At 37.1% G+C, this 15,563-nt stretch overlaps 1 protein-coding gene across 3 annotated transcripts in view; it reads right to left on the bottom strand.

Annotated features, from left to right (window-relative positions):
• The window catches only part of LOC309702738 (protein diaphanous homolog 3-like), a 165,862-nt gene extending 154,202 nt beyond the window's left edge, over positions 1-11,660 (bottom strand). For 2 of the 3 annotated variants that reach the window (XM_082527368.1, XM_082527370.1), the window contains exons 1-6: positions 11,397-11,660; positions 11,112-11,274; positions 6,974-7,006; positions 6,454-6,636; positions 6,045-6,149; positions 228-358 (exon numbers count right to left, since the gene is read on the bottom strand). In XM_082527368.1, the coding sequence (XP_082383494.1) occupies positions 228-358; positions 6,045-6,149; positions 6,454-6,636; positions 6,974-7,006; positions 11,112-11,225 (566 nt within the window). In that variant the 5' untranslated portion in view covers positions 11,226-11,274; positions 11,397-11,660. Of the gene's footprint in view, positions 1-227; positions 359-6,044; positions 6,150-6,453; positions 6,637-6,973; positions 7,007-11,111; positions 11,312-11,396 lie in introns of all 3 variants that reach the window. The other variant, XM_082527369.1, reaches the window with a different exon arrangement.
• Between the last annotated feature and the right edge of the window lie 3,903 nt (positions 11,661-15,563).

Consider the following 15,563-nt stretch of genomic DNA (forward strand, 5'->3'; position numbering starts at 1 on the left):
ACACACAAAAACATGATTAAAGGATGATTAGATTAATATGAACTAAATTTGAAGTAATAGAACTTACAGAGGAGAAAATAAGAGACAGAAATACTACATAAAGAAAGGTATATAGTCTGGTGTCCCCGTATAGTGTACTGTCAAATAATAAACTACCAGCGACAAGAGAGGGGAATTAAACCTAAAGAGGGCAAGTCCACTTTTAGTGTCAGAATCTTGTACCATACCTGACGGGGTTGCTGGTAAGGGACACTCGCAGTGAGTCTAGACAGGAAAACAGACGTTCATCCATGACCCCTGACTTCAGCTCACTAAGGAATTCCTGGGGAGAAATCTGATGGCTGCTTCTCAAGTTGCCCTGTAAAATGAAAAGAAAGGAAGAAGAAATCTCTCAAATACAGCCTTGCAAATTCTGCCAAGTAAAAATAAAAAGTTTGTTTGTTTTTGTTTAAATTGCCCAGTTTTTCCTGACTTTTGACCAATCCTAAAGCACTTAGCTTTATTCCCATGCTTGCTCATTTTAATGTACCTCTAAAAAGTTCCCACTTTATACACACACATACACACCTTACATGTCCATACACATTTCTAGTCTAAGGTATTTCTGAATGGAAATGTTTTAAAATGTATATAATTTCAAAACTATCAACAACACAACAAGCAAAATTACTGAAAAAGACCTTAATTATTAACTTTATATATTTAGAATGCATGAACCTGGGGGGGGGGGGGGGGGGGGGGGGGTAGCTATACCAAGAATTTCCTTTTCATTCCCTGACAAGACACTAGGGTTACTACTGAGTAAGACTTACTACTGCTTTTGTGTGGGTGGGTGGTAAAGACTTGAAGCTAAACTTACTTTTTGTAATGTTCTTGATTGATCAAAGACCTCAGATATCACCATCTATCACTATCTGAAGGAATATATAATCCCTAATCCCAACAGGCTGGCAAAAAAAAAAAAAAATGAAAAATGAAAAAAGAAATATATCCAGTCTGTTTCTCACCTCACACCTCTTCTATAAAGCCCTACTCTATAGAAATATATACAGAAAGGCCTCTAATCTGAAAAACAATACAAATATATTTACTTTTCAAAACTTCAGTGATAAAACCTGTCATTTTTATTCAAAGAATGTATCGTATAGCAGCAAACAGTCTTATAGCCCAATAAATAGAAGCTTGTTACATATATAGAAAAGTCAAAGGTGTACAAGCTTTTGAAATGGCAGCCAGAAAAGTATAGCTTTAGCTCATGTGATACTGATTGTTGAGTAGCTTGTTGTCCTGATTGAACTCTGGGAAAACATTTTATTTGGCATGTGTTCCATGTTCAATTGGACTTCACAACATGGCTCATGCTCATCACCACAAAACACATCAAAGCACTCCACTCATTTCAGATAGCAGTCCTATGAAACTATCACTCGCACAACATCAGAACCCTCCAGTGTTGTTACCACGGCTAAAACATGTCATTTCTGCTCCGCTTACAAATTGGTTCTTGATTGCAAGCATCATCAGCTTAGTCCAACTCCCACTTTGTATGTCTCTTGCTCGGTGCTGAGTTAAGTCGAATGGTGGTGGCAATTTCACAAAAACAAACCACTGCCTGGCTGCACAACAGACCATCAAGGATACAGAAAGTGTCTGCCTCCCTCTCTTTTCCTCTTCAAGCCCAATGATCAACTGCCTCTCCCATCCTGGTGAGAAATGATGATGACTAGGCGGTTTGTTTTTCAGGATCTCTTGGGCTTTCAGCAGCAAGAGGAAAGTATGATTGCTGCTCTTGGTAGAAACAGGCCCGGGTCCTTCTGGTGTTTCTTATCAAAGGAACATTCGTGGCACCCTGTTTGCCCAGTGACAGCAAGTCCATCCACATAACATGGATAGACTCCAGATGCATTAAAAGCTTCATATGTTAAAATGTGCACTTGGAGCATAATGCATGATTTTCTTTTAATAATCATTTCAACTGAGGTTATAGCCAAAATGGACCAGTGAGTCACTGTTTAGTGTTTTTTTAATACTGCCTGATTAGAGTTCTAAGGTTGGTCAGGGATGTACTCCACTCTTGAAACCTTCACAGAAAATACATTTTGGAAGACACCCCCCTGAATTTCAAAGAGACTTGACCCAAAGCTAGTGTGTACAGGAGAAAGATGATGTGCACTCATAATGTACCATTTATGCGAGCATTGTATTAACATACAATAGACCACGGGTGTCAAAGACATTTTAGTTAAAAGGCCACATACTTCAATTTGATCTTGAAGTGAGACCAGACCAGTTTATTAAAAAAAATGAAAAAGCGTAATAACATACCCTTCCTTTAATGTAGAAGCACAGGTAAGGTCTGAAAATGTTAATGAACCATTCATTTACAAAACTTTTACACAAAAGCCTAAGATGTCATATTAAATATGCACTACAGATGGGAGTGAGACTATGCACAAAATTTTGGAGCTAAACTCATTTATCTTTACACGTCATTATTAAAACAGCCTGATAAGATCTGCATATACTTTCTGTACACATTCACTCCATGGTAGTAATACTCTGACCACTTCACCTTGAACAGCAGTGCGATTTATTAAACTATTTAAGATATAACAAATTCCCTGGAATTTTCACACTTTGCATGGGTAGGTGGTATAGCTTCAAAATTATATCACAATATTTCAAGAAAATTTGCAATATTCATATTTCAGACGAAAGGAAAAAAGATAGCGGGTAGCAACATTTATTAATTCAAGTAAATGAACAGCATTTTCTATCCACCTTTGCCAATGAGCTACTGTCACTGATGAGACACAATCTAAATCAAAGTGTTAATCTACTGAAACAACTTTCCAGCAGCAGAAGCATCGTAGTGCAATATTAGTGGCACACAGCATTATATCAAATGACATAGTAAAAAAGCAAACGTAAGCACTAACATAGTGCAGCCCAAGTAGCGTACACGTATAGCATGACTGCTTAAAACTTTAATTTAACACTACAGTAACGGCAAATTATTCATGTAACTCTGTAGGAACTTCACAATACTGTCAGATAAGAAAACTGAAAAAGAGTTTCGACCTGGGGTGTTTGTGTTATTTTGGGTCAAGTTTTCTAACCAGCTGCTTAATATCTTGCTTTACCACTGTGCAACAACAACAATAATAATAATTTCCACCCAAGCTTGGCACTTCCTGTCATTAAGGAGTGCAACTAGCGAGCGGAAGCATCAGTTCTTGGTTGAGTAATTTGTTTACTTTAGGGTTGCACCAGTTGCCAATATAAAATGGTGAAACAAATTTGTGTTGTTTCTACCTTTAGCACAATTGTTTTAAAATTTGCAAAGTGTTTGCATTGCTCTTTACTGAAGGTTGTTGAACTAGCTGCTTATTTTTGTTAACGGTATTAAGTTGTTAGCAGAGACGGACATGCTAACATGCTCTCAGACAAACCATGACTCACAACTTCTAGGTATACAATATGGCAAAGCCCTACTGCACATGGACCCATTAGTAGGTCAATTCTAGCCCCCGCCTGCATGCAGTAGACTTTTGTGTGCTAAATCAGCGGTCCCCAACCTTTTTTGCGCCACGGACCGGTTTATGCCCAACAATATTTTCACGGACCGGCCTTTAAGGTGACGCGGATAAATACAACAAAATAAAACCAGTACCGGTACCGAAAAAAAGATTTATTCATAACATACGTGAAAAGACCCAGGAAAACCGAGTTAACGATAAAAGTCATAACAAAATAACGCTGAAAACCGATAAAAACCCTGAAAACCATACATTTCAATTCTCGCGGCCCGGTACCAAACGACTCACGGACCGGTACCGGTCCGAGGCCCGGGGGTTGGGGACCGCTGTGCTAAACCATGTGCTATATTTTCAAATTAGAAACAATACACATGGATTTTGGATAAACCCTTTTACACAGATTCTGACCATTTGACAGGTCTTAACATAAATTTTCCCCATGCTCAGCTTCAGTTGATCGAGGAGTCATATTTTTGAAGATTCTTTGAAAGCAATTTAAGGCAAGGCAAAACTCAATTTCCTGCACAGCAGGGGCATTGCACATAAATCAAAACACAATGTCAAAGGTCAGCAATTATTTTTTGTGACAACATACAAGGAAATTGTTTCTCTCCAAGGCCATCTCCAAATTCACAGACTAAAAAAGGAAGTGGCATACATCGGTTTAAAAATTAAAGGTCAATTGGCAAAACAGCAACATGACTGAGAAGGTCACATTGTTGTTGTTATTTTGATGGCACGTTAAACAAGCAAAAGCAAAACAAGAAAACTTCAAGTTCCTTTGTGTAAAAAGTAAAAACATTTTTGTTGATATATACTTCACCTTGCTTAGTGTTTTAAACTCAGTGACACCACATTTCCTCAGAAATGTTGACCTTTTTCTCAGAACTTCTCTCCAAAAACACATAATGAACCACTTCTTAAATGCAGAGTATTATAAATCTGCTCTCTTAAAGAAATTAATTTCACTGTTTTTTGGTTGGTGCCCACATTTTTTTACCATGCAGGTATGAAAGGTAACAAATGCAGGCCAGTCACCATGGTAACTAGAGACAAGGATAGACAGCCTAAGGCAAACTTGAAGGGATGTCTGGTTATAACAAATATAATAAATTTCTTACTTGGATGTAAGAAATTTGGACTTGGACTTATTTCATACTTCTTTGCAACACATGATGGCAACTTAACCAGAAACCTGTAGCTATCAAATACGAATAGGCCTTACTGTTCACAATGTCAATTATTTGTTTTTTTTTCCCCCCCTACCCATTTCTTCAGCTAATACATTAACTTTTAAGAAGTGCAAAAGACAAGTACAATGTCTGGATACCAGGAAGTTCTTTTTTTAGCCTTTTCATGTAAGAAAAATGATATATCGATGCTTTACAATGACTTGTGGAAGCTTAAAATATTTATATTCTTTAATATCCTGTACCTCATACTGTATGCTACATACTGTGATCCATCAACAATAATATGACTGTCACAGAAATAACTTGTTTTCCTATTTCCCAGTCACTCTTTATTACCTGCAGTAAATGTTTGCTATAATCATAAAATAAAATGAATCCACCTCCATGTCTGGGCCAAAAAACAAAAACACAACAAGAATAATGCAGATATGCAAAGAGCTAATTCACCTCTGCTGCTCACTCAACAGAGTGCGTGCCTATGTGGAAAGCAAGACGTTGCACTTCTCTTCAAAGATTTTTGACAATGTATTTTTGGTCTTAAGTGGTATAAAAAAAATAAATAAATACAATTCATTTTGTTGTTTGTTCACAACAACAATGTTAACTTAAGTGTCATGATAACTGCTGTGAGTGAGAGAGATGCTGAGTACTCAAGGCAAGTATATCCTTCTACATTTAAAGAACACAATTAAACAGGTGCCAAAAACTGAAAACCAGTGAACAAGTATTCTAATATTTAGCCCTAAAATTCAAGCTACATTCACCCGCACCATTTAAAGCGGGATTTTCCACTTTTGTTCTTAAAAGATTTCCATCCACATAAAAATGCAAAAAATATATGTCACATGCTGTCAAAAGTGTTGGTCATATACCTCTAACTGCAGAAAAGCTGGCCAATCAAAGGTCTATAAACAATATCATGGGTCATAGTCTTCTGTTTAAAAAGGAGATAAATGCACGCACATGTGATGTTGCGTGACACAGTCATTTTCCAAGTTCAAATTTGATACAGAAACAGTTTCAAAAGCTTCATTTTCTGTGACTTCAAACTCCAAAAAGGCCAAAACGCACAGAAAAAGTGATGTTTACCAAAACACGTGTGGATGGTACCTCACAAACCAAAACTCAACCAGTTACCTTCCACTCAAAAAAGTTAGAAAGTATGAAACTCAAACTTCTTCAGGCTGCTAGACACTGCTAATTAAAAGCATCAGCAACACGTTTCAATGCAAACATTCAACCACATAAATATAAAATGTCAGTTAATTTAAACTCAAAATAGGTGAAATATTTTAAATATTTAAAAACTTACAGTTTTAGAGGCAGTTGATATATACTGAATGACCATTTCTTTCTTTGTGTTGAGGTCTTTTTCTCTCAAAGGAGTCTTTTTGTCCTCATTCAAGTTCATGTCTTCCTAAAAAAGAAAAGAGAAAAAAAAACTACAACATTACCGTGGCCAAAATTTGATGTTGTTTTTGAATGCATAACTGACTCTGGAAGACATTAGCATTCTGCACTGTTTCTAGCGTCAGCAACCAAATATCAGCTGCTTTGTGGCCATGATCATAAAATTACTGAACTAAAATGAAAGTTTGAAAAATATCATCACTTGTGTTAAATTGATTATTTGTCTTTTTGAATATCTTTATCACTTAGTCCCTGGTAGCACTTTTTTTTTAATGAAATGTGAAAATGTTGTACAAAAAGTAAGAACACACCATCATCTTTTCAAAAAGAGCCAAGATCTCCTTTTCTGAGTTTATCTTTGACGATAGTTCCTCAAAATGATGTGAGGTGGAGGATGAAGAACTGGACCAGTCGTTTGCATTGTGCTTAGATTGTGTCAAGGGTGGGCGCTCCTTTTTACTACCGGGAATCCGAATACTGGCGAATCTGTCCAGCTGTAGAAAGAAAGAAAGCACAATTAAAAATAGAAAAAAATACTCCAGACTTGGAGTCAAGTTTAGATGATTATGAGCACATTTAAATGGTTAGTAGTCAAGCAGAATAAAAAAAACAGTTATTAATAAACTAGAATGCAATGCTAGTAATATGAAACAAACTACAAACAAGAAGTCTGTCCTATGATGTTAATGGCTCCAATGCCTGACTGTTTTGGTTTTGTTAATGATGCTCAAAATAAGCAGAAGCAGTGACCTCAAGTAAGGTGACGTTAGATGTTGCAGAGATCGATGACACAAAGCACACACAGAAGCATATCAGTTTGTCAAAGCTTACCACATCATCTGTGATGTTTCTAAAGGGTAAGTGCTATAAGTGGGGAGCAAAAAGAAACAAATCAGGATACACAAAGCAAAAGCACCAAATATTCTAACAAACACTTCTGGAGCACATTTTTACATTCAGGCTTCAAGAATTTGCTTCATTTCAGTTAAACATTTGTGCCCCATTCTTTGCAGCATACAGCATAATCTAAAAAGAATAGAGACAGTGAAATGTCTGTATTGATTTGTCCCTACTCTGTTACACTTATTTTGACATTCAAAGAGTTACAATGGCGTTTTACATTCACATTCAATTTTTTAAAAAATGCTTCTTTAAATGGAGTGGACAGTACGACTCTGCAAAACATCAACACCAGTCCAACAACTGGCAGGGAGGTCTGCATACTCATGCACATAATAGAAGTTTCTGTTTAATGTTGTTTAACTGTTGTGTCCTTGAGCAAGACACTTCAACCGTTGGCTACTGGTGGTGGTCAGAGGGCCTGGCAGCGCCAGTGTCCGGCACCCTCGCCTCTGTCAGTGGCAGCTGTGGGCAGCTGTGGCTACAATGTAGCTTGCCATCACCAGTGTGTGAATGGGTGAATGAATGTAGCGTAAAGCGCTTTGGGGTCCTAAGGGACTAAGTAAAGCACTATACAAATACAGGCCATTTACCATTTAATGAATGATCCAAAAATATCAGAAAGATGCACTTATTTCTTCTGTCAATTAAATCAGCAAAGACTCGCTGCCTTTAATAGAACTGGCCTGACTATGTGTTTTCCTTCCCAAATGTCCATGGTGTGCCAGATATACAGCTGATTTAAATAAATTAATTTATTTATTATAGCACATGTCCCAGAAACTTGCATCACCAAGTACCAAACATGACATTTTTGACAAAGTTGCCTCTAGGCAAAACTGTTTACCATTTGCCAGTGTTAGAATATTTGCATGTGTGTGGGTTATTAATTTTGGCAGGACTTTTTTGTTGTTATCAAGTTTTTACATGGTCACCATATAAAACAACATTTCTATCACAAATTAACTGCTACATGGAGCCTGACCAATACAAATTTTAAGACCTATTCCAAAACAGATATTTAACTATTTAAAAATTCAATATACTGTTGTTGTTTTTTCTTTCAGCCACACAAAACCAATTTCCTTAACACATGTTACATGTAGTCATCTATGAGGTCTTTCTCAAAAATATTATTTTCCAATTTAATTAAATAACAACGGTAATGACTTTATCATTTTAGTTCTACTTCTGCTGGAATATGATAGGAACTGGCCAAAAAGCCACACAACAAAATAACTACCAATTAAAAACTATATAAAGGACATTTTTGTGATGAAAGAAGAACTTGCCAAACACGGTAATTACTGATAAAGTAAAATTCATTATGGCCACAGCAATTCCAGTCCTTCAGTTAGTCCATTTGGGGAAAAGAAAAAAAAAGGGCAAAAAGGCATCTCACAACTACATTAACACACTGATCTGACATGTTTCCACCAGATATAAAGTGCTTTTTGAACAATCTTTGGGAGAGTACGCACTATGGATATAGCACATTTACCAGCAGACAAACATTTCAGTTAACTCATTAAGAAAACATCCTGCATTACAGCTGTGGCAGAGGAGATGGTGGTGACCTCTGCTTTCAAGAGGCAAAAGCAAAGGTCACGAGAAGCTGTAAAAGAAAGCCCACTAATGCAAGCTGCAGTTTTTCAATACTCTTTTTTTTTTTTTTAAATACACAAAGATGGAGAAATCTCAAGAAATCCAGATGTTATTCTGACAAGAAGGTGAATCAAGAATAAAACCAGCATGTTTGGGGTGTTATATATAGATGGGGGTGGTATACATTGCTCCCCTTACCATGAGGCATTCAAAAAATGTTGGAGATCCTAGTAAAGCAGGCGTTGGCTTTAAGATGACTTTTGTTTCCACAGCAACAACTCATTCCTTAGGCTTTGTGATACTGCCTCTATTGAAACTGGATGTCATCGAAAAATTCACTAACATGTAGTTAACTCTATCAACTGAAGAAAACCTCGCTTCTTTGGTATTTCCTCTTTAAAAGAAGAGGCAGGCACTCCTAATTTAAAGATCCTGTGAAAGCAACTTGGTGTCTCTCATCCAGACAGACACTAACACTCAGGGATTACTTTGTGTCGGATCATGCCGGAACTGCACCCTCCCTGTGTTGCAGATCCTCCTAACTTACAAATTAGGCACTGAAACACTCTTCTAAAAATTACCACCTGAGCGGAGTCACAGCAAAGACATCAAAAGGCCTCATTCCATGTGAGATGAAGTCCACTGAGATTTTACTATGCTATATGCTGCACATTTTCAATGAGCAAAGTTACTTATGGAACAAAGAGTTTGGCTTAAACAGAAATTATAAAGTTGTCTTAACATTTTTTAGCAGACTAGCCAATAAAATAAAAGCCTTCTAAATTAATCTCAGAAAGGTGTCCAACACTTGACTGGACATCTTTGTTTACGCCAAACACCTCTGGTTGATGGAAGGAAGATTTGCTGAGAGTTCTTGGTCCCATCTGGCTGGTGCAGTCATTTTAGACTGAATGCAGACCAAGGCTTCCAACACCTTTGTCTTGGATCAAGCAATCTAAAAGAAACCTGGCTGGGGAAAAAGAAGAGGCTTTGTCCTCTTGCTTTCCCACCTACATATCCATGAGATCACAGATTCAGCAAGGTCCTGCAGATGGATTCAAAGTACTACAGTCACCTTTAAACAGGCAGGCTCAGACTCAAGTTTTTATGGCATATTTCGAACCACTGAAACTCAATTTCTATCCACTTGTCTAAAGATATCAAGAAATAATATATAACAAAACTAGATTAAATTATGTTAGCAATAAAAATATAAAGAAGTAGCATAGCCTGACTACATCAAATATGTCTAGTAAAGGATTTGGAGGACGGATAGAAACATTGTAGATACTCCATGATTTATTTCTTTAACACCATTTAAAATTCACTTTAATAGGTTTCCTGCATTTATGCTGAATGAATAGACATTAAATGTTACCGTAGCATGCCAATCAGAATTAGCTACAGTTTTATATAAAGTGACCAGATAACAATGACCATCTCAAGTTACCAGAGACTCTGGTAATGTGTTTGCAACATATTTCTCAAATATTAAATCAATGAGTTAATTTATCAGGTTTTAATTCTTATACACTGTAGATAAACATGTTTATGCTTCAAACGTAACTTTCATCCAGCACTGTACACTAATCAAAGAAGGTGAATCCGAATTCCTATTATGGATTGCATTGTCAGATGTTAAACGAACAGGTCATCAGTGGGAGTGGACAGAAACCATTTGAGAAAGACTAAATTTTGCTTCATTTTCCACTGGAGTCTCTGAACAGTGGCCACAGGAACTTGACTTGGAGTAACACTCTCAAGCACAGGTTGAGCATGCTTTAAAGAGATCTGTGTCACAAGCAAGTCTCCTATCAGAAAATGAAAAGGGTTTGGGGTTGTTGTTGTTTTTTTAATTGCTAGTCTAGCTGTGTAAACAAACAAAAAAAAACATGATTTTGTTTACACAGCTAGACTAGCTGAAGAACAACAACCGACAAATACCAAAGAGACTAAATGCTGTCTTGTTTGTAGGAGGGAATGCATGGATTAGTGTCAGTTAAACCCTGTGCTAATTTTAACCTTTTGATTTCCTACATGCAAAGTCAACAAACACTCAAGGTTATGGCTGTCGAAGAAATTCTACCATATAAAACATTACTTGTGTAGCCTCCTGTGCTTTGTTAACTGTTCGTTTCTCTCAGCCTCCCCAGACATGCAAGCACATTACGAAGGCATGACACATCTTCACCACGAGGTCTAACCGTGGTTGTTTGTCTATCCAAACTGGTCGTTCTGAAAGTAATAGAAAATACCGATCCAAGGTGTCTGCTACATTCTTTATATGGAGGGCCATCTACCCGTGTACTGTTCTGTCCACATCAATGTCCTTCTCTGTGGCTGGTTGTATCATAGGGAAAGCATAACACACTGAGTGACCATCTATTTGCAGCGTTTATCAAATGCTTTCTGTATCATACCGTTAGAGTAAAACCAAAGCTCGTTTTAGTCTTTTCATACTTACAAATTTTGGTTTGCGGTCTCCGTCATCGGTGTATGACGAAGTGGAGCCCTTCTTCTTTTGAGATTTACTGTCCCGTCCGGTGGTGGATTCAAACCGCTGACTGTAACTCTCCATGATGACCCAATGACTTCTACACCAGCTGACAGCTACTGAAGACCTAAACCTTTTATTGCATGCAACGTTAGCAGACGACAGAAGAGCTAGAGGACCACACAAAGGAAAATGCTTAGCACATAACAACACTAGGTCCACTAAGCGTTTTTAATGTTTAGTGCTCAGTCTCACCTGTCCGTTTAGCTAGCTAGCCAGGTTTACAATACTATCATTCACCGGTGACTTGACTTAGCGCTAATCCAATTTATTGACTGTCACGTAATGCTCTACTTTCCGTTAACTAAAAAAATGCGCCTTAAACGTAACAATTTTCCCGGAGACTTACAAAATTCACCCGAACATTAACTGAAAGCCATACAGTCATTACGAGTTTCAGCAGAAGCGTTAGGTGGGTAAAATTAAGATACTTTTTTTGACAGACCCGCGCAATGCTTACGTCAGCTTCCCATGTTTAATCCAACCAATAGCAATCACGGAACCGCAAACGGTGACTCGAGTCATAGTTTAGAGGGAGTTGATTGGCTGCCTGAAGTGTTAGTCAATCCTACTTCAGTTTTAGGGTTGTTCGTTTTATTCAGCCAGTATCTCCTGTGCGATAGGTTTTGTGTGTAGGTCTTACTTGCATCCAAGCTTTTCTCTCTGTATTAGATAGATATATTAGATTTAATTCAGTTTGCCAAGTGACAGTTTTTCTCTTATAGAAATATTAAACAGAAAGTGACAGGCGATAATGACAGGTTGCTTAAATATAATTTCTTAATTAAATGGGTAAAATAACTCAGTATAAATGCACACATATAAATAGAATAAAATAAAGGTCTTTAAATCAGTTTAGTAGGCTACAACCGCCTTTTTTTATTTAGTTGGCCAAACCCAGGCTTTATTTTAGTGATGTATGGTCTAGTTTAAATGACCTAATTAGAGGATTAGAAATTAGTGTATCAGAGGGACATCTCAGGTTGAGTGCTTTGGAGACAGAGAGGAAAAGCTGAGATAGTTTAGACTTGCAGAGAATGGATACTGGATGCACTGGACAAATGATGCTGAAGCTGGAGCTGCGAGGCAGGAGGAAAAGACCAAAGAGAAGATTCATGGATGTAGTAAAAGATAACATGCTGAGATTTGGTGTGACAGAGGAGGATGTTAGAGACAGGGTAGTATGCAGGCAGAGCTGATGGAGTTTCTGTGGCGAACCCTCATAGCTAAGGAAAACATTAGCAATAAAAAAAAAGTAATAATCGTCCACATTTTTCCACATCCTATGATGTAGGATGTCCAGGATTCAAGAAATTGTTTATCTATCATGGAATAAAGTTCATTCAGAAGTCGATGATCACAGTAAAATGAGGGTGTTTTATATTGTTGCTTGTTTGTCTCTTTGATTTCCACTGTAAAAGCAAGCTAAACCCACTGTTCAATCCCAAACATCTTGTATGATGCAAACAGCAACACGGTAACGTGATGCAACTACCAGAAACTTTTGCACGCTTCTCAAGTGCTCTCCTCAAACCTACAGTTTGATCCCTGAACACATACAGTATCAGGGAGAGTTCCTCAACATGAAGCATTAAAAGTTTTTTGTGCCCCCTGTTAGTGAAACTCATAAATTATAGAAAACAGTAATAGTTCAGACTATTGACAGTAAACTGCAGGATATTAAAGATTGCTCCTGGTGGATGCCAACTGTAAACTGCTGTATACCTCATGTTGTTATTCAGTAGTTATGCGTGTGGAACTCGTACCCTTGAGGACAATTGTGTTACATAACCAAATGATGGCAATAGGATAAAAAGCCACAAGTGGTATTAACCTTTCCCTCTGTCTGTGTTCCTGCCTCCAGACTGCTAGGACCATGCTCATCCTCTGCAAATCCATAGAAGTGGAGTCACATGACAATTAGACAGGCTTAACCTCCTGACTGTTGCAGTTTGATTGATGTTGTTCTCAGAAAGCATGTCTCACAGACATCAAAATCAGAAAAATAAGAACACAAAGATACAGTACAGCTCAGCCTTTATATTTCAAGCATTAGTCTTGGCCAACTTGAGCAGTGATTCAGTACAATTATGCTCTAATTATTATTTTGTTAGTCTGCAATCATGCAGTGTGCCGGACCAAATTCACACTCATAGGTAGATCGCATAAATCCAGAGATACACCGGCATGTGATTTAGAAGAAACATATTTGGTATGCACATTATAATTTTCAGAATTTTTTTGTTTTTTGTTTTTCCAAGGCTAAAAGTGGAGTCAGACGTCACCATTAAATGAAACCTTCAGCTATGAAATTAAATTGGACCTTCTTTCAATTCAAGCTCTTGAAATCTTGTTATCTTGAAAGACCTTTATTCCTTCAATCCCTGGAGGGCTGTCTGCATGACTGCCAGCAATGTGTTAACACTCTTCATCTAGCCAAACACAAGCCTTGTGGCATTATGCCTCGCTAATCCTCTCAGACAATGAGAGATCGAGTCTTCCAAGTTGGTCAAAGAATAGCCACAGGGATATATAATCAAAAGCCCCAAATGCCAAATAATATAAATTTTGAATTTTCCTTGTACTGATAACGCAGCTGATCTGTTTAAATCATCATACCACACACAGCAAATCTGACTGAATGGGTTTGTTTTTTTGTGCTTTTTGATTGAATTACATACTTTAATAGTGTGAGCATTTCAATTCTACATTGACATTGCTTTTTCTTGTATTTGCTTTTTTTTAAAGGTAGAGTTCATATTAACACGTCTGATTGTGATAAACAGCTTCAAGGATTATCAGTAAAAAGGTGATTTAGGTAGAAATATATTTATATTTGTAAATGTTTAAGATATTTTCAACAAAGAATGACAATTGACACAAATTAAATCTCATATCAAAGTCAGAGGTTATAGGGATGCAAAGAACCAGTGCTGAATACTGCATAGAATTTGAGAACTTCACAACTATCACAATGACACAGGGGCTCAGACCTAATAAGGGTAAATTTATCCTCACCATGAAGCTTTGTTAGTGGAGCAGACCATTTCTATGTTTCACATTGAAAGCAGCTTCAAATGTTGTTACAACGTCTGCACGGAGAGTTGGCCGTTCTTTAACTTTTCAGTGTGCATATACTGCCATCTTGTGGTTTCAATTAGATGGCACCACTGGCCCTAGGTTTCAGAGATAATCGAACCATGCAAAGTGGTGGTGGTTTCCATAAGTCTTTTTTCCGTTTGTTAATTAACAAATGTTATACAGTAGTTTAAATACACAAGAAAACAAATAGATATCAGCATTCAGAAACACTCACATTTTCCATGTCTACAGAGAGTGTCTCTGTGCCTGAAAAATAAATTAGGTTTAAGCCTGCACATTATGTGTCCACCAAGCTATTCAGGCAAATTCTTCTTGCATAACTCCTTAAGTGATTTTGTTTATCCTGGAAATTTATAATAACTATGCATCAGTGATTTTAAGATTTTTTTCATAACATGTTTTATTTCAGAGTAGTCAGGGAAGCAACATCCAAAATACACATGTATGTGTTTTTCCCCCCGTTTGCTTTGTTTACTGGACTTTTAGACAATTTAGCCGAATGAGATCATGCCTCAAATTCCTGAAAAAGAGTAGAGGTTTCACCTGAGCTTTAAGCAGAAAAGGATAAAGCATGAACAAGTTAATGGTCGAGCACCACTTAAATGATATGGAATACCCTTACTGCTCAAAAAATAAAGCTGCTCTACATTCCACACTCAACACCCAACTGATTCAGTGACTCATTACTGCAAGTCATTGAACCGATTGGGTGAACTTAATAAAGTGGCTGTGGATCAGCCAATCACATGGCAGGCAAATGGCCTTCACAGTCATCAGATCTCAGTCCAGTAGAGCACCTTTGGGATGTGGTGGAATGGGAGATTGACATTATGGATGTGCAGCCAACGAATCTAACACAAACTAATGTAAGTGATTTATCTGTTAGGTAATTTTACAATACAGACTATTTTCTTGACATTTGTTCTTCTATATAGCCTGAAGATTATTAATGAAGGACTTACATATCATTCCTATCTTAAAAAGTATAAGAAAAAGCAATAATTATTAGTAATTAAAAGCATTTTCTGATCAATGGGCTGTGCAATGATTTAGTATCAAATGTCATCTTTAAAAATATTTTTAAATGGTTTGCACTTATTTAGATAATACATGATTTTTATTTTCAGACATAAAAATTCCAAAAACATGTAATGCAGTACCAATTAATTTAATGTAAGAAATCTGCTGGAGATGATCCTTCTTGTTCAAACTAATTTTGCTGCCACCTCGTATCTTATTTCTTACAAAATGTCATATTGG

This window comes from Aulonocara stuartgranti (assembly GCF_965226115.1).
Source record: "Aulonocara stuartgranti genome assembly, chromosome: 1".
In the NCBI taxonomy this organism is placed as follows: Eukaryota; Metazoa; Chordata; class Actinopteri; order Cichliformes; family Cichlidae; genus Aulonocara; species Aulonocara stuartgranti.